A 24,874-nucleotide genomic window follows, 5' to 3' on the forward strand; every position below is an offset into this window, starting at 1 on the left:
TAATTTCGTGGCTGCAGTTAACTGTCCGCAGTGATTTTGGAGTGCAAGAAAATAAAGTCAGTTACTGTTCCCATGACCTTAGTTTTTTTAATATTGAGTTTTCAACCAGCTTTTTCACTCTCCTATTCCACCTTCATCAAGAGGGTGTGATCCACACAGTCAAAGGCTTTAGTGTAGTCAGCGAAGCAGAAATAGATGTTTTCTGCAGTTCCCTTGCCTTTTCTATTATCTGACGGATGTTGGCAATTAGATCTCTGGTTCCTCTGCCTTTCTAAATCCAGCTGGAAGTTCTTGGTTCACATACTGTTGAAGCCTGGCTTGAAGGATTTTGAGCGTTACCTTGCTAGCATGTGAAATGAGTGCAATTGTGTGATACTTTGAGCATTCTTTAGCATTGCCCTTCTTTGAAACTGGAATGAAAACTGACCTTTTCCAGTCCTGTGGCCACTGCTGAGTTTTCCAAATTTGCTGGCATAATGAGTGCAGTACTTTAACAGCTCAGCTGGAATTCATCACCTCCACTAGCTTTGTTCATAGTGATGGTTCCTCAGGGCCACTTGACTTCGCACTCCCAAGATTTCTGGCTGTAGGTGAGTGATCACACCATTGTGGTTATCTGGGTCATGAAGATCTTTTTTGTATAGTTCTTCCTGTGTATTCTTGCCACCTCTTAGTAGTCTTGCTTCCTCAGACAACTATTTTGCCTTGTTGCATTTCTTGGGGATGGTTTTGGTCACTGCCTCCTGTACAACATTAGGAGCTTCCATCCATATAGTTCTTCAGCCACTCTGTCTATTAGCTCTAACCCTTGATCTGCTTCCACTATATAATCATAAGGGATTTGATTTATGATTTAGGTCATATCCTGAATGGCCTAGTGGTTTTCCATACTTCTTCAATTTAAGTTTGAGACTGGAGTAGGTTGTCGTCTCCTCCAGGGGATCTTCCCAACCTAGGGACTGAACCCACGTCTCCTACGTTGGCAGGCAGATTCTTCACCACTGAGCCACCTCTTGCATCTCCTGCATTGGAAGGCGGATTCTTTACTACTGTGCCACCTGTGAAACCCAAATGATTCTAATATAGATGGTTTAATATCACACTATTTAGTGTGAAACCTTCAGTGAGGTCTTAAAATGTTTTTACAGTAAAAAGTAATAATTACACAGATCTGCTTATTGAAGAATTTGACTGTTCTCTCTGGACCTTTGAGCTGACTTCTGTGCCTCTCTATCAAGGACTGGACAGCCAGCCCACAGAAGGCTGTGGCCCTGGAACCCGTGCAGCCCAGACCCTGGTGCACCTCTCGACCTCTCTCTCTCCCCCTCTTCCTTTCTCTTCCACTACCTCTCCCGTGTTTTTCTCTGTGATGTGTTTCTCTCCCACTCTGATTCCTCCTTTGCCTGTAATAAAGCAACATCCAGGTGCTTCCCCTTCCTTTCTCCACCCCTGCCCCCAGCCAGACATGTTAACTTTATTGAAAAAAACCCAGCTCACTAACCCGATTCACTAACTTGTGTTGGAAGGTTCTTGTATTGGGTTAATGTTTCTCAGAAAGCGTAGGAGTGGGCTATTCATGGATCAACAACCACAAAAATACGTATGGAAACTTTCGGGTGTTTATTTTGACTGTCATTTTACCCTTGATTAACTTTTTTCTCATGGGTTGGCAGCCCTCAACAGAGTCCTGTCCTGCCTGTTGAGCTGGAGTGTGCCCTGCACCCTGGCTGAGCGCTGCCTGTCTCCACACGCCTGTGATTGGGCTTGGGTGGCTTTCTCAGCTGTACACCTGTCGCCTCTTAGTCACCCAGATTCAAGATATTAACAACAAACCACACTCTCCGAGGCCATGGGGTTTTATTTCAAGAGTGGTGACACTCCAGAACGCAGCTAGGATTGCTGTTTTCATATGTTTGTATTACTAGTGTTAGTGTTTGTAGTGCTTGCATCTCAGGATACCAGGGGTTGGCCAGTGGCTTCCAGACTCCCTCCCTCCATTATGCTCCATATGCAAGAACCAGTCGTCTTACGCTGTCATTTTTCTTCTCTGTCAGAACATGAGCTTCGTTGAGAAGGAGAGGGCATTTATCTTTGTGTGTCTAGTGCTTTGGAGAGTATCTGGAACATAGTACTCATTGAATAACCCTTGAATGAATTAGGTGTCCAAAAAAAAAGGGAAATGTGTCCATTAGACAAAAAGGAAGTATTCTTTAAAATAAAACTCCCAAACTGGTTTTCTCCCCTAAATATCGCTAAAATCTTTCATAAATTGAACTTTTAAATTAGCCTTTTCAGCCTTGCCTGAACATAGAGCAAAAACTCAGGAATGAGAAGTAACTATGAGTTCAACTCGTAATTTGTTGTTGAAATCTGTTACTGAATGTGAATTTCAAGGGCATCTCTCCGACACTGCTTCCAAAGTACAGTGACTTAGTAGGCTTCTCAAGAGCCTCTCCATGCTGTTCATCATTTCATAGCCAGCACCTCGCCAAGTGCTTTGTACCTAGCAGGTTCCTGGTGAATATCTGTTGAATGAATGTATTTGACTGATGGAAGAAATTCAGAGGCGAGTCCTAAGATGAACTTACTGGGAGTCACTCATATTTTCAGTTAGTGGTTTTCACCACCTTGCTCTCTAAATCTAGACAAGTTTCTTGTGTAAAAATTGAAGGAGCTACTGCTTACATCATCTAATTGAACAAACCTTAATTGATGCCTACTCTTGTGCCTCTCTGTGAGGCGCCCGAAGACAAGCAAAACCTAAGCCCTTTCTGTTTGTTCCTTATAGTTAGCTGATCATTTCTCGTGCTCTAACCTTGCCCACATGCCACTGTAGACACCTGCTTATCTGTTTCTCTCCCCAGAAATACCTTGAATTTCTTAATAAGACCTTGATCTTACCTCAGTATTCCTGTGCTGAATTTGTCATACACAGTAGGTTCTCAGAAAATCTTTATTGAGAACTGAGTAACAAGTATGTAAAACCCCTAAGTTTTATATACATATATATATGAATATAAACATATTTCGTATTTGAACAGAAATATATGCCTTCCTAAGTATTCTCTGAGCTTCAGATGATAAATACTGGATATGTCCTGAAAGAAACAAGATTGGTGTTCGTGTCTCTATTAAACACCTTTCAAGGTATCTAGTTAGTTACTGAACCCATCTTTCACCTGAGAATCCTCCACCCTTATGCTAGCCACTGGGTGGCTCACCAACAGGTGGGGGGACATGAGCCTCCCTTGCTGATAGGATTAGGGCTGGATACCTGACCCCAAGTGGACCAGTCTCTTTTCCTCTTAAGAAATTGGGGTTGAGAACACCAGAGAGCCTGGACTGGTTGCTTGGACCAGGAACACATAAACTTAGAGGCCATAAGACAAACATGTACCATAAGAGACAGAGAAGGCAGTGTGCAGAGAGAAAGAACTACAGGCAAAAACTCGACACACACACACACACACACACACACACACACACACACACCCCATGTACCATAAGAGACAGAGAAAGCAGTGTGCAGAGAGAAAGAACTACAGGCAAAAACTCGAGACACACACACACACACCATGTACCATAAGAGACAGAGAAAGCAGTGTGCAGAGAGAGAGAACTACAGGCCAAAACTCGACACACACACACACACACACCATGTACCATAAGAGAGAAAGCAGTGTGCAGAACTACAGGCAAAAACTCAAGACACACACACACACCATGTACCATAAGAGACACAGAAAGCAGTGTGCAGAGAGAACTACAGGCCAAAACTCGACACACACACACACACACCATGTACCATAAGAGACAGAGAAAGCAGTGTGCAGAGAGAAAAAACTACAGGCACAAACTCGACACACACACACACAACATGTACCATAAGAGACAGAGAAGGCAGTGTGCAGAGAGAAAGAACTACAGGCAAAACCTCGAGACACACACACACACACACACAACATGTACCATAAGAGACAGAAAGCAGTGTGCAGAGAGAAAGAACTACAGGCAAAAACTTGAGACACACACCCACACACACAACATGTACCATTAAGAGACAGAGAAGGCAGTGTGCAGAGAAAGAACTACAGGCAGAAAACTCAGAAATGAAAAACCATATGGGCTGTGAGAGACACACAGACACACACACACACGCAGAGAGAAAGAACTAAAGGCAAAATCTCAGAAATGAAAAACCATATGGGCTGTGAGACACACACACACACACACACAGGCTGCCTAGTTCTTGCTATATTTAGTCCTTGGTTGCTGTTCTTCCTGAGGCCACATTCAACTTTTTCTTGGGTTCCATGGGATACACCTTTTTTTTTTTTTTTTACCAGTTAACTCCCTGTAGGGGCATAAGCAAATTTAAAATGGGTATCTGCTTTTACAACTAAAAAAAGACACTAGTAAAATAGTAGGAAAAAATTCTTGGTATTCTTTGTCTCGTTACCTTTTTGTCACACTTACATATTACTTCAGAATATTTGTTGATCAGGAAATTATTTAGATGAGGAATTCCTAATAAATAAGGTGCAGTAGGAGGGTGATGACTTCTTTGCTTTTCAAGTTTTTTGATCCCCTAAAGCACAAAAACAGAAATGAATGGAGACTTATTTACAGAGGGGATTGGATACATATGAGATCTTTTTTGAACTACAAAATTGAATTAAAGAGATTTTGAAGAACGAACACATTTGGCAGCTTCCCAAGACATCTATTTTTGAAGATTCTGCTTTCCAGAACTGTTGAAGAATGGCTTTTGTCACGGGCCTTAGCTGTGTTTCAGACTAGCCAAAACTGAAAAGTGGGAAGAGACTAAATAAAGCGTGTGTGTGCCTAGAGTAGCTCAGACCCTGTTTTTGGGCTGGCATAAACACTGACAGCCAGATCCCTCAAAGTAAGATAAAGACTTTGTTCTGCAGAAACGGTTCCAAATACGAAGTTATAATGATGTCTGCCAACATGTTCTCACCACTCTAGGAAAAGAAAACAACAACAACAAACACATTTCCAGCTCTTTTTCCAGTGGACCCTCTGGACCTTGGAGAAGCTTGCATGTAATTTGACTGCAGCTACTTTCTTTTTTTAGTTAATTGTGTTACATATGCCTCATAATTTCTAATCCCAGCGGGGCTGTCATTTAGAAGGGGGCTGGGGGTAAGGCTGTTTTAATTCTGGCTTTTGTTTCAGCCACTAAATGTAATGCCACATGATTGTTGACCCAACAGTAATCCAGTTAAAAAACAGTCTTCAGAGTCACTGCATCATCAAAATTAACCCTGATTACATCAAATTATGTTGAAACAGACCACAGCTGTTTGCCCTGTTGAAGCAACTGCTCAAGAGCTCATCCAGAAGATACATCTGGGTGTCAGGAAAACACATTTTGGGTTTCATTTTGTTTCTCAACGTAAATGGAGGAGGGAAACTCTCTGTTCTGCCCAGAGTGCTTGGTGGGAGCTGAAAACCTTGTGATTCTCTGGATTCAAAAATCTTAATTCCAGAAATGAAAGAGAAAAAAAACCCTGAGATTTTCTGTTTCCACTTTCTATAGGAAGGATATAAGAAGGAAATCCAAATCTGTTGAGTATTCCTCTTGTCAGCAAAAAGAAGTGGAAGTGTCTGCAGAGAAGCACAGCGGGATTTTCTGTGGAGGGCTGTATGTGCTGGTGTTCTGGGCTGGCTCATGCCAGCCTGTGAGAAGGGATTGTTAAATTATGGAAAGTTTTGCAAGCTGATTGCTAAAGAATAACATTGAAATTAAATTATCATTAAAAGTGGAAATAACAGGTATTGGAGAAGATGTGGACAGCTTGGAATCCTCACACTGCTGCTTGAAATGTAAACTGGTGCAACCACTGTGGGAAGCAGAGAGTTCTGTAAAAAGTTAGACGCAGGGTCACAGTGTGACTTAGCAGTTTGACTCCTAGCTATATAGTGAAGAGTGTGAAAACATAGAATCACACAAAAACTTGTACAGGAATGTTCACAGCAACATTACTCATAATAGTCCAAAAGTGGAAACAACTAAAATATGTATTAACTGATGAGTATATATAAGTAAAACATGGTACACGGCTCTAACGGAATATTACTGAGCCATAAAGAGGAATAAAAAAAACCTGATATGTCACAGCATGAAGGAAACTTGAAAACGCTACACAAAGTGAAAAGTCAGACACAAAAGGCCATGCGGTACATGAGTCCGACTGTATGAAATATTCAGAATTGGCAAATCCATAGAGACAGAAAGTAAGTTAATGATTGCCAGCAGATGCTGTTGGGGAAATGAGAAGTGACTGCTAATAGTCGTGGAGTTTCTTTTGGGGTGATGAAAATGTTTTAAAATTAGATAGCAGTGATGGTAGCACAACTTGAGAATATACTAAAAACCAACAAATTGTACAGGTTAAAAGCGTGATCCTTCTGGTATGTGAATGATACCTTAGTTTTAAAACTAACCAGAATTCATCAGTTACTAATTATTTTGATACATTTTACTATTTGCCCTTGGCATTATATCTATTATATCTTTTTGATGGAAATACTAAAGGTGTATTACTGTGCATCTTTTAGCTCTGTATTCAAAGACATGAAGTTGACAGCTTAAAATCATTAATAGTAGGGGAGAAAATTGTGGGGAGGTTCATATTTGCCGCACAAAAATTGTCACATACTACAAATCACGGCTACTGCTGACACTACCAGAGAGCCAGGTTTTAAACTTTTACCAGTCCATCACTGGCTGTATGAGTCCAACAGTCATCTTGGATAACTGGTGGAATTAGTTAGATAATCTCCTGTGGCATTTGGATCCCCAGCAAAACAAAGACTAACAAATCCGCACAGCAGCTCTGCCTGCATTTGGTGCAGAAGAAAGGCATTCCTGGTCCACTGTGCTATGACACCCAGCTTGAGCCAGGGAAGGTGATTCCTCCAGCCCCTGCTAGTACTGTGTTGGTACAGGTAACAGCACCCTGTCGAATTGTCACAACGAGGCCAGACACCAGATCAACCACAAATGATTTTAATTCTTAGTCCCAGATGGGGGTATCTGGGGAATCTGTACGGCAGATTTGGAAACCAAGGGTGAACAAGTGAAACTTCAAAGAATTACCTCCAGCTGCTCAGCCCCTCCCATCAGCCAGTCCCTCTGGGTTTAAGCACTTAGTTCTGCTGGTTACAGGTACCTTCTCAGATACTGTTGTCCGGTGTGAATGATCTGAGAGTACTGGATGGCCCAAGGGTCCATAGCTCTCACTTGTCATCCTTTAAGGGCTGGTTCCTTCATTTGCAAACATTTACTGAACATCTATTTTATGCCTGGCACCATGCTTGGAGGTTCTGGGGATACAAAAAAAAAATTGAGGAAAATGCAGTCCAGCCTTCAGGGAACTCACAGTTCTTTGACAAGTAAATAGGAACTTGAATAGTGTAATAACCCAGTTTATACAGGTGCAGTGTGACCCTTAAGAATGAACAACTGTTTTGGGGGTTAGATACATGAATTTTAAGGAAAGGGGTCTTGAGATAATCTGTTCAAGGCCTAATTCAAGGTAGAAGGACTCTGAAGGAGGTAAGGGGTCATCTTGAAAAGTAGGGTTTGGAGTTCTAAGGCACTTTCCCAGGGGCCTTGACAGCCTTTGTTCTTCCAAGAATATGATACCTCATTTTGCAGCCTGATCTGGGGGCAATGTGGTGTCACCACCATGGCAGCAGAGATGTCCCAGGAACCTAACTGCCCTAAAGCAATTAGCGCAGATTCTTATTCTTTACAAAGGAGAAACTGGGGAACGACTTGCTCAAACTCTTCTCTTTAAGAAAGCCTACTTCCAGAATGTCTCCCATTGGGTGTAACAGGGAGGAAATCCAGTTAGATCTTCAACCACACTCCAAGCTCACTTCCAGATCTCAGTCCCCACCCAAATGCTGAAAGTTGATTTGAGTAGGTCAGATTAATGTGATAGAGGGAAGCAAGTGGGCTAAAGCACCTGGGTGTTAGGCTGCCACCTCAACATGTCTGAGAAACAAGTGTCCTGAAAGTCACCAGCTGAGGTGGCCCAGCTGATCATACTGACCTTGACAAGAAGCAAGCAGAAATTAACCTGTCAACTAAACTGAAAGGGAGAAAAGGCAGAAGGGCTAGGACACAAACATCTATTCCCACCCCCAGTCCGATCACTGACGTCAGGCTTGGCGTGGGCGGTATTAATCACCCGGTCTGGTGTGCGGTTGAGGACATCTCTCCTTCCAGCCCGCTCCTGGGAGCGTTCCACCAGCCATGCACCTGCCACCAGCCACAAAGCCTCAACTCCCAGACAGGCACGGATGCAGGCTGTCGCTGAGGACACTCAAAGGCAGAGTGCGCCCTTTAGAACTCAGGCTCTGTGGGGGGAGGGGCGGGAGCGAAACGTGGTGCTCCGGCTTTCCTCCCAGGTGTGGGTTTCTCTAATCTCTGCAGTGCCCCTCCAGAGAAACCCTCCTCATAAGATGGGTCATTTCCTGGGGATTTAATGAATACAGAATTAACGGCACTCCTTGCAGCGAGTCATTAATTCCCCCAGGAAATACCTGTGGTCTTTAATCAAAATTGCCTAAATTATAGACTAGTGATGCACGTCCTCTCGGGGGAAGGGGGGACTGTCGTCCCAACTGGTTCCAACAGATGGCGCCGATCTTCATCTAAATAAATTGTTCCAATGATTTGTTTTCCATCCCTCCCCAGTGAAAACCAAGGAGCATTAAAAAACAACAACAACAACAACAAAGGCAAGGAATGGAGAGGACTTAGCAAAGGCCCGGACCGGAACGTCTTGTGCGAAGGCTGTTTCTAGGCCTGGCCAGAAGACTGAGCCACATGGGGATGCAGCCAGGGACCTCAGCAGCAGTCCCTCCACCGATGAGCAGCCCTAGCTAAGTACTGGCAACTGAGTAATGAAAAGATTGGGGAGGGGGGCGAGCACCAAGAAGAGCCCCTTCCTCTAACCTCTGGGGGAGGAGGGGCATATTCAGAGAAGACTTCTGAAGCTGATACTCTGTTGTATTTCAAGGCTCTCCTGTCATTGGCCTGGAAATGTTTCCACAGGAAATTGTAAATAAAATATAGGTGGGTGGCATCTTTAGCTAAACCAAATAAGACCCTCAAGAGTTTCTGGCCAAGTGCAGCCCAACTCCCAACTAATGGTTGCTGAACAGTCTCCCAGTCTGTCTTGAATCCTATAACTATAAAAAGATACATAACAGAAGACTACTCTTCTAAGGAAAGATAAGGCCTCCTGTGTGTATGCCTGACTTGCATCACAAACCTCAGCTGCAAACAAGCCATGCAGATTTCTCAGACTCTGCAATCCCTGAGACTTGGCACCATGACTCAGATGTGAATGAAGTCAGAGGATTGCTTTATTTTGGTCAAGAGTCACCGCCTCCTGATTGATTTGGCAGGCTTTGAATATTTTGATATTTGTGTCACGGGTTTTATAGAAGGTACTTAAAGCCAGAGGTTAAAATGGCTATAATTCTGGTGGTGGCCCTTACATGTGTCTTAAGTATCCCTCAGTTGAAAAGCTAAAAGGCCCTGGTCCCCGAGATAGCCCGATTGTCCTGGTTTTACATGGATATCCAGCAGCACACTGGATAGTGAAGAAAATCAGTGAAAATTGGGTCCAGGGTTGCTGATTGCTAAACCCTCCCAGGTGCTTAGAAGAATTAGCTTAGAATTAGCTTTTACAAACTGAAATGGTTGTTTTCCCCAACCCAACAAAGATCTGTAAAATCAGAAGGATGTCCAACAGCTTGCAACAGCTAGCTTTGCTGCACAGAGATAGGGAACTGAGCAAAGTAGCCTTAGTCTGATGTTTTCTGGAGTGCAAGATGCCACCGGTTCTACTCCGGTGCCCGCAGCAGTTCCCTATTAATATAACGGGTTACTATCCACTCTTCAAAGAAATAGGGGCGCGGGTGGAGAGCCTAACCTTTTAACGCTGCTTGTAAAGGTACTTTGTGAGTTGAAAAGAGCCTTTAACCAAAGGTTTCCGGTTTTGCTGGGGGTTTTTTCCCCCTCTTCTCTCCCCACAAAATGCTAGATTCATCAGGTATGTGCTTCTGCATTCTCCATCTCAGTTAAGCCCTTCCACAACGCGGTAAGAGGCATCTGCATCATAGGAGTCCCAGAGAGTTCTCCTAACTTGTGTCAATAAGTTGGAGCACTGAAAAATTTTGACCCGTTTCTTGCCCTACACCATCTTGCCTTCCAATTCACTATGAAATAGTATTTTTGACTCATTTTTGCCTCCTTGATTCTACAGATCGTAAGAATTTTCTTCTACTGAATTGCTTCTTTCAGAGGCAGTATGGAAGCCATCAGAACTTTTATTTTCTGATAATAGTGTGTTAGTCGCTCAGTCCTGTCCGACTCTTTGCAACCCCATGGACTGTAGCCTGCCAGGCTCCTCTGTCCATGAAATTCTCCAGGCAAGAATACTGGAGTGGGTTGCCAGTTCTGCTCCATTCTGATAATAAGAGGACCCTAAATTAACGCGGACGTGAAAGCAGTTCTCCCCTTTAAATAGATGAGCAGTATCACTCCCAACCCCGACCATCCCTAGAATGAGAAGCTTGACTCCACGGCCAAGGCTTTAGGCGATCTGTGAAATGGTGATAATACACCCCACTCAATTTGGAGATTTGTAACGAAGATCATGTAAGCAAGGAACGTACGCCCAGCCCAACACGTAGTAATGTTTTTTTCTTCTCCCACCAAGGGGGTGAGAGAGTTAATGAAACTCTTGGAAAGCGAATCACTCATTTCAGCCAAAACCTGACCCACTGAAACCTGAAACGAAGGGGGAATGGACATGTCAGGGGAGCAGCCCTGGGGCCCCTGGCTGACGACCCTCTGCGAAAGGTCGATTCACCATCGAGGGCGCGCAGTCCATGCCCATTACCCCACGCCCACCAAGGGCGCGGCCGCCTGCCCCGCTGGCTGCCCGAGGCTTCGGAAAAAGAGACCCGGGGGGCGCGGCGGGCCGCGGGCGCCCCCCAGAGCGCTGGGTCCGAGGCGCGAGGCGGTGTCCGCGTCTCCGCAGGCGGCCCGCCCGGGGGCGCGGCGGGCTGTGGGCGTGGCGAGCGCGCGCCGCCCTTCCTGCCGGGGCGCCCCCGCCGCGGCCGGGCCGGGAGAAGGCGCGGGCGCGCGCGAGGCAGCCGGGCCGCGCCGCCTCGTCCTCGCCCTCGCCCTCGCCCCGCGGCCGCCGGCCGCCCCGGCCCCTCCCCTTCGCCGCGAGCCGCGCACCGCCGGCCGGCTGAGCCAGCGGCCCGCGCCCTCGTCCCCGACCCCGCGGCGGGCTCCGGGCGCCCGGCAGCATGAGCGGCGGCGGCGGCGGCGACGTGGTGTGCACCGGCTGGCTGAGGAAATCGCCCCCCGAGAAGAAGTTGAGGCGCTATGTGAGTGCGGGCGGGGGCGAGGGGCGCGCCGCGGCCTGCCGACGGGCCGGGCGCCCCGGGAGGGGCGCGGGCGCGCGGGCGGGGGTGCCGGGGGCGGCCGGCGCGCCCCGCGACCGGGGCTGCTGCACACCTGTCACAGGTGCGCCGCCGAGGGGCGGGGCGGGCGGGCGGCCAGGTTGAGGCTGCGGCGCCTCCCCGGCCAGCCTCCCCGTAAACTAAACCGCGTATTGAAGTTTGTATTGATTGTTTTCGGAGACCGAAAAGAGTTGATTCTCGGGGCCCGGGGGTCCGTACTGACCCCGAGCGGCTCCAGCCTGCGGGGCTCGGGGAGTGGGCGGGAAGGTGGGGGGGACGTAGGCCGAGGGGCCGTGCGGCCGGGCCCCCCACAAAGGGCGCCGCGCCTCGCACCCTTTCCCCCGCGCTCTCCCTGCCCGCCCCTCCCGGCGGCCGCCTGCTTCCTCCCAGTCCACAGCGCTGCATCACGGGCGGCGTCAGCAGCATGTGCAGCCCTTGGATTAAGTGACTCATTTGTTTGTCCCCCTTCTTTGCCTTTATGCTGTATGTCTCTCACATGCATCCCCCCACCCCGCGAAGGTGGCACTGCAGTTTGGTCTGCGGCTACTGGCCCGGCTTTTGTGTTGTACAGCCCTTTGGCGTCTGGGGTCAGGAGAGATTAAGGGTCTCTGTTGCCAGGTGGTGCTAACCGACAGTGTTTACTGAAATTACCGGGACAGACGCTCCCTTTCAAGCGAGAGGCTCCACTCCTGGGGAGGGTCGTGCAGCCTGGTGTGAGCAGTGAGGGGTCTGGTCCCTCCACCCCCCGGTCCCACCAGAAGATGCCTAGCTTGGTGGGGTCAAAGTACAAGATGGTGCCAGTGACTGAGATTTGGCTGAAATCAGCCCTGGGTTATTTGACTGAGTTTGGAAATAGAAGTAAGGTCGCTAAAGGATGTCAGGGTCTCCCATCCCCTCCTCTTCCCTTGCTGTGAAATGCCCTTGTTAAACTGCCTGTCCGTGCTGGACTCTGGGATCGTTCCCGCAGCATGGAAGTGAGCTGTTGCCTTCCAGCTGCAGTGCATCAAGGGAGCTCTGAATAGACCCTGCCCGCCGTCAGCTGCGCCCGTGGCTGTCCACAGGGGGAGAGGCAAAAGCTTACCAGAGTTTCCTGTCTTGGCTCCCCAGATCAGAACCAAGGGACTTCTGGCCTCTGGATTGAGGAAGTGACATTCTGTTTTTCAAAGGAAGTGTTGTTGGGGAGTGCAAGTGAGTGTGTATGTAAATGAAATCAGGCTCTTATTTAGATCATCTGCTGGGGAAAAAAAAGACTAAGGATTTAGCACATGACTTTCAAAAGTGGACACAGATTTTAAATATAGTAGGGATGAGACAATAAAGTGTTCATCTCAGTTTTAAAGCTCATTTTCAGAGACGTCCATGTAACCGAAGAACTATAATTGTTAGGAAAGCTTTTCTCCTGTTGAGGGCCATATCAGTTCATTAGCAAAGGTGCATTTTTATATTAGGTAAGAAGAGTAATTTGCTATTAATCTTTTCACAAGTATAAAACAAACAAAAAATGCTCCAGCTCCAAGAGCTTCAGAAGACTGTCAATCAAAATGTAATACCATACCTTACCAGCTAGTGGAATAAAGTATCCAATAAAAATGAGACTTAATTGTCAAGTTAGAACACTGCCCTGAACAACCTTGAAACTTTGTTTTTGAAACAGTTTGCAATTTGACACTTTATCTACATTGACTGATAACTACTTCAATTCCATCACCCAGACTCTGGTGATCCATTTCTTGGGTATTTTTGTTTCCAAGCAACTTTAGCTCAAAATAACCGGGTTCAGAGGCTTTGGGGTCAAGCACCTTTTCCCCTCTTTTGAAGTACTTGACAGCCTCAAGTCATAAGATGACTTCAGCCCTTTCGTTATCTCCCTCGTACTCCAGACCATAAGGCCAAACTGGTAACAGGTTTTCTTAGGCTAGGGTGTGATGTGTTCCGTTGGTATGACTGGAAGTCTCCCCTACTGTGGATGTTCTCTTGTCTTAGTTGAAGCTGAGCTGGTTTGTGTAACCCTAAACTCCTGGGGAACAGTCTTCCTTTACATCTTCTTTTCTTTGGGGGTTTTGAGAATTTCTATTTTAAGTTAGAACTCTCCCAGCTCCCTCTGTTCATTAGAGGCCCAAGTTCACTAGAACCAAAGTAGATTTTCTAGCCCCGTGGCTAAACACACACCCCCAAACTGTTGCTTATTCTGTTGTATGTTAGCCATGTGATATTATAGATTGAGAAATCTTTATTATAAGAATGTGTTAGGAATCTGAAACAAAGCAAAAAGAAGTTTATGAAATAGATTACACCATTTAACATTTTTTTAATCTACTTTTTATTTAATTTGGATTGGTGGTAGGTATAGGGGTTTAAAAAAAAAGTCAACTTGAAGCTATGGAAAATGTATGTTAGTTACCAGGATTAACTTTAGGGATTCCTTCATTAATGTGTGGTCTAAGTTATCAACTGTAAGAAAGTTTAAAGGGTCTGTTCATTATTTGTTGTGTGCCCTCAAGGAATTACAAAAAAAATGACCTCTGGGAAATGGTGAGTATTGCCTCGGGGGTGACATAGTATGGTTGCAGTGAGAGGCTGGCAGAGGAAACTGCGCTCCCATCATTCCACAGTCTGCATGTGTATGTGTGCCTGCACGTGTGAACACACACGTATGCATGGATGTAAAGTTGAAACGATATCTTCTTGGAGGAAAAAAAAAACACGTTGATAACACACTGCCGGGTTATTTTCTGTTGTTTTCACTGGGTTAAAATATTAGGGGAAAATATAGGCAGCAGCACTGCCCCCTAGTGGCTAGTTTGGAGAAAATTGTGTATTGATGCTAAAGAACAACTGAGTTACGAAAACTCTTGTTTGTTCGGTAAGCTCATTTATTAAAAGATCTGTGTCCCAGAAACTGTATTAGATTCTGGGAATAGAAGTTAATCCATCCCTTCAGTCTTAGCGGACGACCCTGCCCACCCCTTCACAAAGAAAACCGAAGCTTTAAAGGGAGTACCTGTCTGCACGTACTGCAGCCACATTTCTAAACTTACCTCTACTGTCCCATACCCACCACATCCTTACCCTGTGACTTCTTCTCCATGTTAATATATTCTTTCAAGAGTTTTATATAAGCGGATTCACACAGTGTAACTCTGGAGGATTGCTTTTTTCATGCAGCGTAATTCACTGGAGATTCATCCACATTGCTGCACGTATCACTAGTTGGTCCGTTCTTTTTCATTGCCGGGTAGCATTCCATGGCATGGGTGTAAATCAGGTCATTCGTTTAACTGCTCACCCATCGGTTATGTTCTCTAACAGCCAATGTTGTTGAATATCTCTTCATGATTATTTGCCACCTGTATCTACTCTTTGGTCAAATGTCTCTCTTCAAGTCTTTTGTCTGTTATCTGTTTGGATTCTTTGTTTTTTACTGTGGAGTTTAAAAAAATTTTTTACATATATTTAAAATTATTTATGTATTTACTTTTGGCTGTGCTGAGTCGTTGCTGCATGAGCTTTTCTCTAGCTGCGGCAAGCAGGGGCCGCTCATCACTGGGGTTCGCGGACTTCTCGTGGCGGCTGCTCTTGCTGCAGAGCACTGCAGGGCACGAGGGCTTCAGTGGTTGTAGCTCGTGCTCTCAGTAGCTGTGGCACTCGGGCTCAGCTGTCCTGAGGCACGTGGGGTCAAACCTGTGTCTCCTGCATTGGCAAGTGGGTTCTTCATCACTGAGTCACTGGCGAAGCTCTCCTGTTGAGTTTTGAGAATTCTGTATATGCTCAAGCTATCAGTTCTTGTCAGTACATGGTTTGCAGCTATTTTCTCCCAGTCTGAAGCGTGTCTTTTCATTTACCAGACAGGGAGAAGAGGAGAAGTTTTTGATTTGGATGAAGCCCTTTTTACCAATTTTTCTTTTTATGAGTTGTATTATTTTGGTCAAATACAAGAACTCTGTCTAGCCCTGTTGCAGAGATTTTCTGTGTGTTTTTCCTTCCAAATATTTTGATTTTATATTTTTAACTTAAGTCCATGGTCTAAGTTAATTGTTATATAAGATGTGAGACCTAGATTGAGATTTTTATTTTAGTCATTATTTTTATTACTATTGATAGTATCATTATTACTTGGGAGTGGATGCTTGATTGCTCTAGCACCATTTGTTAACAAGACTGTGCTGCCGGGCTTCTAAGTCCATGGGATTTTCCAGGCAAGAATAGGTAGCAAGTTGCCGTTTCCTTCTCCATTTGTCATAAAGTAGTTGGGTGTATTTGTGTTGGTCTGTTTCTGGGTTCTCTGTACTGATCCGTGGTTCCCATGTGTCTGCCCTTCTGCAACTGCATACTGTTGATAACTCTAGCTTTTTGATAAGTCTTGAAATCTGGTACACTGATTCCTCCACTTTATTCTTGATCAGAGTGTTCTTAAATTTTTCTAAAATTTGAAAGGTCATCACATCCTTAGAAAGCTTGAACAATATTGAAGTATAAATAAAAATTACCTGTAATCCCATTGAACCTTGAATTTTTCTTTAAACTTGTCTTCTCAACAGAGAATGTGAATGTAACAAATATACTTTAGTTCAATAATTTATCAAGCAGCCATTACATGCCAAGCACTCAAATCCTGGGATTACAAAGAAGAAAAAGAAAGGCCTCCTGGAGAGATGCCCATAACTAGAAGGAAGCCAAGAGAGGAAAGCTTTCCAGCCAGAGAGACCACCGAGTGGAGGCCAGGTGGCCAGGACCTGTGTGGTGTGTGTCCAGGGACACTGAAAACAGTTCAGTGTTGCTGGACCATCAGCAGGATGTTGAAAGTAGAGGGCTATGGGAGAGGTAGGTGAGAGAGAACATGTGGACGGAGAAGCAAAAATGGTCAACAGTTCATGAAAATGAACTCACGGTCAGGAATCATTAGGGAACTGCTAATCAGAACCATAATGAGCTATTCCTTCACCCCTGTTAGAACAGCTGTTCCTCAAGAAGACCAGAGACGACAAGTATTGGCAAGAGTACTTGCCACTGTAGAGTAAAGGGAACCCTTGTTTTAGTGTTGGTGGGAATGCAAATTGTCACGGCCACTATGGAAAACAGTATGGAGGGGGCTTCCCTCGTAGCTCAGTCGGTAAAGAATCCGGCTGCGATGCAGGAGACTGGGGTTCAATCCCCGGGTCCGGAAGATCCCCTGGAGAAGGAAATGGCAACCCACTCCAGGATTCTTGCCTGGAAAATCCCATGGACCGAGGAGCCTGGCAGGGCGGGCTACAGTCCATGGGGTCGCAAGAGTCGGACAGGACTTAGCAACTACACCACCACCACCACCACAGTAAAAATAGAACTGTCATATGATCCAGCAGTTCCACTTCTGAGTATATAGTCAAAGGAAGCGAAAATAGGATATTGAAGCAATATGTATACCACAATGGTGATTGCAGCATTGTTCCCAGTAGCCAAGATATGAAAACAATCCAAGTGTCCATCAGTAGATCAATGGATAAAGAAGATGTGCCCACCTCCCCCCCCCCCGACACACGCACACAATACAGTGATATTCAGCCATGAGAGAGAACGAAATCCTATTTGCAGCAACATGAATAGACCTTGAGGGTATTATACTGAATGAAATAAGTCAGAGAAAGACTAATACTATATGATCTCACTTATGTATGGCATATAAAAAAGCCAGACTTAAAGAAATCGTAGAATGCTGGTTACCAGAGACCAGGGGGTGGGGAAATTGAAGAGATATTAATCAAAGAGTACAAACTTCAAATCAGAAGATGAATAATTTCTGGAGATCTAATGTGCAGCATTGTAATTTTAGTTTATCGCATACTCGAAAATTTCTAGGAGAGCATATCTTAAAGGCTCTTGCCACAGAAAAGAATGTGATGTGAACGCAGGTGTTAGCTAATGCTTCAGTGGTAATCATATTGCAGCATATGTGAAAAGCGAAGTTGCTCAGTCATCTCTGACTCTGAGACCCCATGGACTGTAGCCTACCAGGCTACTCTGTCCATGGGATTTTCGAGGCAAGAATACTGGAGTGGGTTGCCATTTCCTTCTCCAGGAGATCTTCCCGACCCAGGGATTGAACCTGCGTCTCCCGCATTGTAGCCAGATGCTTTACTGTCTGAGCCACCAGGGAAGCCCGCACAGAAATCATATCAAATCGTATCAGCATATGATACGTATGCAGCGTATCAAATCAGCATGTTGTATACCTTAAGCTTAGCACAGTGTTACATGGCAATTGTGTCTCAAAGCTGAGGGGAAGAAAAGAACAGGGGAAAAGGGAGGTCTGCAGAAACTAGAGTGAATTCAGGATTTGTTTCTAGACCATTCTAGGCAGTCACAGCTGTATTCCAACATATTATTTGAGTATTTAAACAAAAGCTCTTTCTAGTCCCAGTTCCTAGGAGAGAGAACCATATGGAGATTCCTTTTAGCAGTTTTGTGTGCTGTGGTCCTAATCACTGGATTGATTCTTTGTGTTCACAGCATCAGAGAGATTGCTCCATTCCAGGGCCAGTCTCCTGAGCTTCTTGTCACCAGCGTTGGATCAGAATTCCTCATTTGGAAGCAACCCATATGTCTATCAACAGATAAACAAAGTGTGGATATTCATATAGTGGAATGTTATTCATCCTTAAAAAGAAAGGAAATTTTTACACAAGGCCATGATGCAATATGGATGAACCTCGATGACATTATGCTAAGTAAAATAAGCCAATCCCAGAAGGACAGATTGTGTGATTGCACTCATATGAAGTACCCAGAGGAGTCAAATTCACAGAGGCTTGCCAGGAACTAGGAGGAGGGAAGAATGGGGAGCTGTTGTTTAATGAGTACAGAGTTTCAGTTCTGCAAGATGAAAAGTTCTTGAAATGGATGTTGATGATGTTAGCACAACAGTGTGAATTTTTAATGTCACTGAACTGTACACTTTAACATGGCTAAGATGGTAAATTTTATGTTATATGTATCTTTCCACATGTTAAAAAACTCCTTATTTGTTAGTACTTGGCACTGCTAGTACTTATCCAAGAGAAAAAAACAGGATGGAATCTCCACAGCCTTGAATGATAATGGAATGTTCTTTCAGGGATCTAAGGACCAGAGGGAGTAAAGTTGTACAAATCAGGAAGGCACGCCTGCTGCTTTGCTTAATGAAACAGCTTTGATGTTGCTGTCTATCTCTAGCTGACCTTTCTCTAACTGGAAGGGAAAAATGGATTATGGTAACCTCAAGTTTATGAGAAATGCTGAGAGAATATAGATTCCTGAGCAGGCTGATTTCCTGCATCCAATCTAACATTGACACTTGTTTATAGAGTGTATTTTGTATCTTTTACCATCCGAAGGGGATAAATCAGTACTAAACCCTGCCTTCAAGGAATTTACAGGCTACAGATACCAGAAATATACATGTGAAACAGAGCAATGTCCTTATATGGAGTTGTGTGGTCCAGACAACAGGTTTCATGGAGGTGAGGGCTCCTAGCCTGGAAAAAGATTGAAGAGCTTCCTGGAATAGGAAGTGGGGATGTGAGTTGAACTCAAAAGATTTGGACTTAGAAAGGAACTTGGAAATTAAAATGGGTAGGGGGCAGTGTACATGGCATTTGAGAGGCAGTGGAAATCCATCCAGGCTAGAGGAGTCTATAGCAGAAATCAGAGGATTGAGAAGTAAGTGGAAAGCTGAGAATAGTCCATAAAAGTAGTCCTTAGATGGTAGGATGACATTTATTAATGAAGAACATCACTCTGACTCCCTAAGTTTTTGCCTCTCAGGTAGCCACTCCAGTGCGAAATGTCAGTGGTGTGCTGACATTGTTTATCCTCAGAAGACCTCTGTCTTAGTGTTTCAAGGGGCTCTGAGTCCTTGAGCAAATGAGGCGATTTTCTCAGTCTTCTTCCCTGTTTGTAAGAACTGGCGAAATACATCTTACCTCTCTGGGTTTGAGAATTTACTGGATAACATGTGAAAAAAAAGAAGAACACTTTAGCATAATGTCTAGGCTGCTGCTGCTGCTGCTAAGTCACATCAGTCGTGTCCGACTCTGTGCGACCTCACAGACGGCAGCCCACCAGGCTCCCCCGTCCCTGGGATTCTCCAGGCAAGAACACTGGAGTGGGTTGCCATTTCCTTCTCCAGTGCAGGAAAGTGAAAAGTGAAAGTGAGGTCGCTCAGTCGTGTCTGACCCTCAGTGACCCAATGGACTGCAGCCTTCCAGGCTCCTCCGTCCATGGGATTTTCCAGGCAAGAGTACTGGAGTGGGGTACCATTGCCTTCTCCAATGTCTAGGCTAGAGTAGGCCTTTAATATTGAGGTATGTGGCAGTAGGGTCTGATGTTTGTTTATATTTCTCAATTATTCCATAGGCGTTTAGGACATGAGCATGGTTGTCTTCACATCCCTTTCAAGGTTGAGTTAGGCCTGAAGTTTACAATGACAGAATGTAACTGGAATGCCCAAGCTAGATATTACATCCAGTTGTAAGGAGTTATTTTTTTTTCCCCAAAAGGAACATCTCAAAGGTAACCTGATCTCAAGGAAGGAAAATGAAACCACATGGGGTTTTGTCTGAAGCTTGTGTGCTAAGGAATATAAAAATTAATGTGTGATTCTGGAGCCCATGTTTGAGAATGACTTAAAACGCAAAAACTTGCAAGTAAATGGTAACCCTTTAAAGCTCTGATGTCTCCTACCTCCCAGGCCCCTCCAAAGTGAGCCCTCTTTTTGGCTTGTTTCTGTGGCACTTTTTTTCACTTCTAGTTTGGACTCTCAGGCTGCGCTTTTGTCTGTCTCCCTTTGCGAGATTATGAACCTTTACATTATAGTGTAAGCACCAGCTATAAGCAAGGCGCTTTCAAAGTCACTGTCATTTTTGCTTTACAGCTATCCCCGCCCCCCCCCCCCCGCCACTTTATGTTTGCTTCTCTTTATCTACCGGTTGTCAAAATATTGGATTTAATAACTTTCAAAGTGATTAAGGTGTTTTGGAGTAGCATTATGAGCTGACATATTTATACACATTTGATATATTTGAACCGGTTCTGGTTGTTGTCCTTACTGATGTCCAGCTTGTACTATCTTTAGCTAATGGGAGCCTGTTCAAGTTGGTTTCTGGGTCCTTTTGACCTCACCTTACTAGCATTTGATAGTTTCCTATGTTACCTGATAACGACAAGATGTTCCAGGCCAATCTTGTACATTTCTGATCCAGACTTGGACTTAGCCGTTTCCTATAAGAATTCTTTTAGTAAAAATGGTATCTAGAAACCCTCATGGGCTTGAAGGGGCTCTTATTACTTTTGTGTTGGTCACACACACAGTTCCAAATACTGTCAAGACTTCATCTCATTGGCTTCATCTGTCCCTTTTACTGTTTCTTTGCTGGAATATTTTAAAGTAAATTTCTCGACATGTACATAAGTCTTATAAGCATATGTGTGAAAACAAAGGAAAAAAAGATGTGTGAATATACCATACCTTATGTACACATTTCCCCTGGTTAGATGTGTATGTTATTTCAAGTTATTCACAGCTGTAGGCAGTATAGGCTCATTCTGTTATCAGATGGAGCATCATCTGAGAGTTTCACCCTAGCTGGTAAGTCACAGCGTTTAAGTATCATTACATATCACCACAGGACACTTGAAAGGTTTTCTTGGACAGGCAGTCTGTATCTTTCCTTAGCCTACCTTGGAGAAACATACTCGTTGGAGCTTGGCTGACTTACAAAAGCAAGGGAGAGGGCTAAGTTTTATATACATTAGTGAAGAGATTAATCTTCTTTTGAGGGCTATAGGAATGAATCTGTTACTTTGACCTTTTGACATAATTTTCTAGAGGAAAATATGAATATAGGCTCAACAGATATGTAATTTTTTTGCCTACCAATAAAGGCTACAGTATGTTGAGTGCAGTGCCCATTAGAGGTCCATCTGAAGACACTATCGTTGATGAATAATGGGTCTGCAGTGCCCACGGTATTCCCTTCAGAGCTCACGGTCTTGCTGGGGAAGCAGCGTGGGTTTTAATGGCAGACAATACAAATGGCAAAGACCAGTGTCACAAGAGCCCACGAGAGGTTGGTGCAGTGTGGTCAGTGATTCCAGTGCCACGAGACGTACGCTCCGGTTTTGCTTGCTGACGAATCTGCCCCCGTTTCCTCGTGCATTCTTGGCTCTCTGTTCGCGCGTCACCGTGTGGCAGCCCTTCCTGCCTTGTCGGCCCGTCAGAATGAGCTGTGGAGCCCTCTCCATGCTCCTGTGCCACTCTGCCCGAGCGCCGCTGGCAGTCCAGGCTGCGCTTTCCCCAGGGCGGGTCCTTGCTCATCCGTGTAGCCCGGGTGCCTAAAGCACAGTGCGTTACTGCTTGACAAGGACTCTGCTTTTAGTGTAGTCGTGTCAGTCGCTCGCTCGCATCCGACTCTGCAGCCCCATAGGCTGCAGCCCGCCAGGCTCCTCTGTCCCTGGAATTCTCCAGGCAGGAATACTGGAGTGGGTTGCCGTGCGCTTCTCCAGAGGATCTTCCTGACTCAGGGATTGAACCCAGGTCTCCTGCACTGCAGGCAGATTCTTTACTATCTGAGCCACCAAAGGACTTTATATGTTTTTAAGTTTTGAACAAATATTACTGTAGGGTTGGTTACATTTCTTTGGAGAAGAGAGAGCTTGAGCTAGAATTGGACTGAAAGTGTGGTGGTTTGTTTTTTTTCTTACAGCAGCAATTTATGGAAACTTTGGGATAGGCTGTAAAAATTGAATTTTTTGTAATATTTAAATTTTAATCATATAAGAAAGTTATTATAAATACAGAATATTATTTTAAAAAGCAGACATTAATAAAAAGCACCTGTAATACTCCTACTGTAGCATAAACATTGTTAACATTTTATTGTATATCCTAGTCTCTTTTTTCTTATGTTTATATGTGACTTGTGTATTTTACAAAATCAGAGCAAGACTGTGCCACCTTTTGTATGTTTAAGTTAGTATAGTATTGAAAATATCTCCCTGTAACACAAATGGTCTTAAGACATGGCTTTAAATGGTTGCTTTGGCATAATGTGTCATGTGTGCTGTGCTTAGCCGCTCAACTGTGTCCGGCTCTTTGCGACCCCAGGCACTGTTACCCGCCAGGCTCCCCATCCATGGGGATTCTCCAGGCAAGAGTACTGGAGTGGGTTGCCATGCCCTCCTCCAAGGGATCTCCCCAGTCCAGGGATCGAACCCAGGTCTCCCATCTTGCAGGCAGTTTCTTTACTGTCTGAGCTACCAGGAAAGCCCTAATGTGTCATAACACAGAGCTTCTCAAGCATGTGTAATGTAAGGACACTTTATAAACATTTTTTATGGGTTCTTGATGTTGTATTCAGAGAAGGCAATGGCACCCCCACTCCAGTACTCTTGCCTGAAAAATCCCATGGTTGGAGGAGCCTGGTAGGCTGCAGTCCATGGGGTTGTCAAGAGTGGGACACGACTGAGCAACTTCACTTTCACTTTTCACTTTCATGCATTGGAGAAGGAAATGGCAACCCACTCCAGTGTTCTTGCCTGGAGAATCCCAGGGACGGTGGAGCCTGATGGGCTGCTGTCTGTGGGGTCGCACAGAGTCGGACACGACTGAAGCAACTTAGCAGCAGCAGCAGGTGCTGAATTAATTTATCTTTATTATTATGTTACCCAAATGTCTATAAACAAAAACTATGATGTAGAAATGTTTTCTTACAGCCCTTCTACAATTATTAAAACAAAAAAAATTTACAGATTAACTTTGGAATCAATATAATTCACATTAGCAACACTGGATATTTTTGTTTAAAATGTGGATATAGCCCTTACTCTTATGGAGGCTGTCTGCTCTGTGTCCCATTCCTTTCTTTGTTTGACCTACAGTGAGTTTGTCTAGCAAGCCATTTATTTAGCTTTTAATAAGTATGACCACATTATTTATATGCCATCACCTCTGTCCTTCTTTCTCATTAGTCATTAGTGGATGAAATTTAAAGTGTTGTGTTAGTTACTCAATCGTGTCCGACTCTTTGCGACCCCACGGACAGCAGCCTGCCACTCTCCTCTGTCCATGAGATTCTCGAGGCAAGAATTCTAGACTGGGTAGCCATTCGCTTCTCCAGGGAATATTCCTGACCCAGGGATTGAACCCACGTCTCTGGCAGTGGCAGGCAGATTCTTCACCACTGAACTACCAGGGAAGCCCTAAGCAAGTTTCTTGACCTTTCCAAAGCTTTCATTTCATAATCTGTGAAGTGGAGACAGTGATAACTTTAACCAGTTAACTGAATAATTTTAACTCAGAGGAGTGTTTTTGCCCTCCTCTAGTCAGAACTCCCAATTGTGCTTTGTCAAAATCTCTGTTTCCTCCAGGGCAGGGGTTCCCAACCTCCAGGATCTAATGCCTCATGATTTGAGGTGGAGCTAATGTCTTAAGAAGAGAAATAAATTGCATAGTAAATGTAATACACTTGAATCATCCCAAAACCACTTGCCCTCACCGCAGTCTGTGGAAAAATTGTCTTCCTCGAAACCGGTCTCTGGTGCCAAAAAGGTTGGGGAGCGCTTCTCCAGGGGCCCGATCCCTGATGAGACCCAGGGCAGAGTCCACAGGCTTCTCGGTCACTCTGGGTTACTGAAAGTCCATTATTGTAAAATCTCACTGTTATCTAGTTGAAAGCTTTTCCTACTGCTAATACTGTCCAGACTTGTGACTCTGAGGGTGTGAAGCGGGAAAAGGTAGATTTGGTCTATCTTTCTACTCTTCTTCCCTGTTCCTCTCCTCAGAGAGTTTGGGGGTGAGAGGATATATCAGTATGTCTGGCGTATTTCTTCCCTGCTCTTGTCTTGGCTCCAGTGGTTGGTTTGTAGGGATGGGCTGGAGGGAGAGGGCCAGGAGTAAAGTGTCCCTTACACGGCTGCCCTTGGGTCCTCCTTGATGGCACGTGCTGGTTGCCTGACCAGCACTGCCTGTGCGCACTCCCCACCCTTGTAAGCTCTCTAGAGAACAGGCTTTTCCCCACTATGTGTTCTCCAGACACCGAGAGGAACCTGGTGTTCCGTTCTTTCAGTTTCTTGTAGGCCAACCCTTCCCTCTGCTGGCACCCCACAGCTGGAGTCCACTTACCTAATGGACAGCTGTCTTGGGTGGGAACCTGGCAAGAGGGCTTCAGGTCCTCAGGGTCCGTGGGACTTCCTGACGGAGGGGACTCACGTTCATGCCAAACGTTGGGGGGGGCAGCCTTGGTGCCCCTTCTCACTCCGTTCCTCCCTTCCCCGTCCAGGATGATCCAGGGCAGATCTGTCAGTCAGCTGCCTGAGCAGATGTTCACCAGGCCTTACA

The 24,874-nt window shown here is 45.0% G+C and overlaps 1 protein-coding gene across 1 annotated transcript in view; it reads left to right on the forward strand.

Annotated features, from left to right (window-relative positions):
• Positions 11,295 to 24,874, forward strand: part of GAB2 (GRB2 associated binding protein 2) — a 177,938-nt gene continuing 164,358 nt past the window's right edge. The window contains exon 1 of the mRNA XM_018043071.1: positions 11,295 to 11,448. Coding sequence (XP_017898560.1) covers positions 11,368 to 11,448 — 81 coding nt within the window. The 5' untranslated portion in view covers positions 11,295 to 11,367. The remainder of the gene's footprint in view (positions 11,449 to 24,874) is intronic.

Source organism: Capra hircus, chromosome 29 (assembly GCF_001704415.2).
Source record: "Capra hircus breed San Clemente chromosome 29, ASM170441v1, whole genome shotgun sequence".
Taxonomy (NCBI): Eukaryota; Metazoa; Chordata; class Mammalia; order Artiodactyla; family Bovidae; genus Capra; species Capra hircus.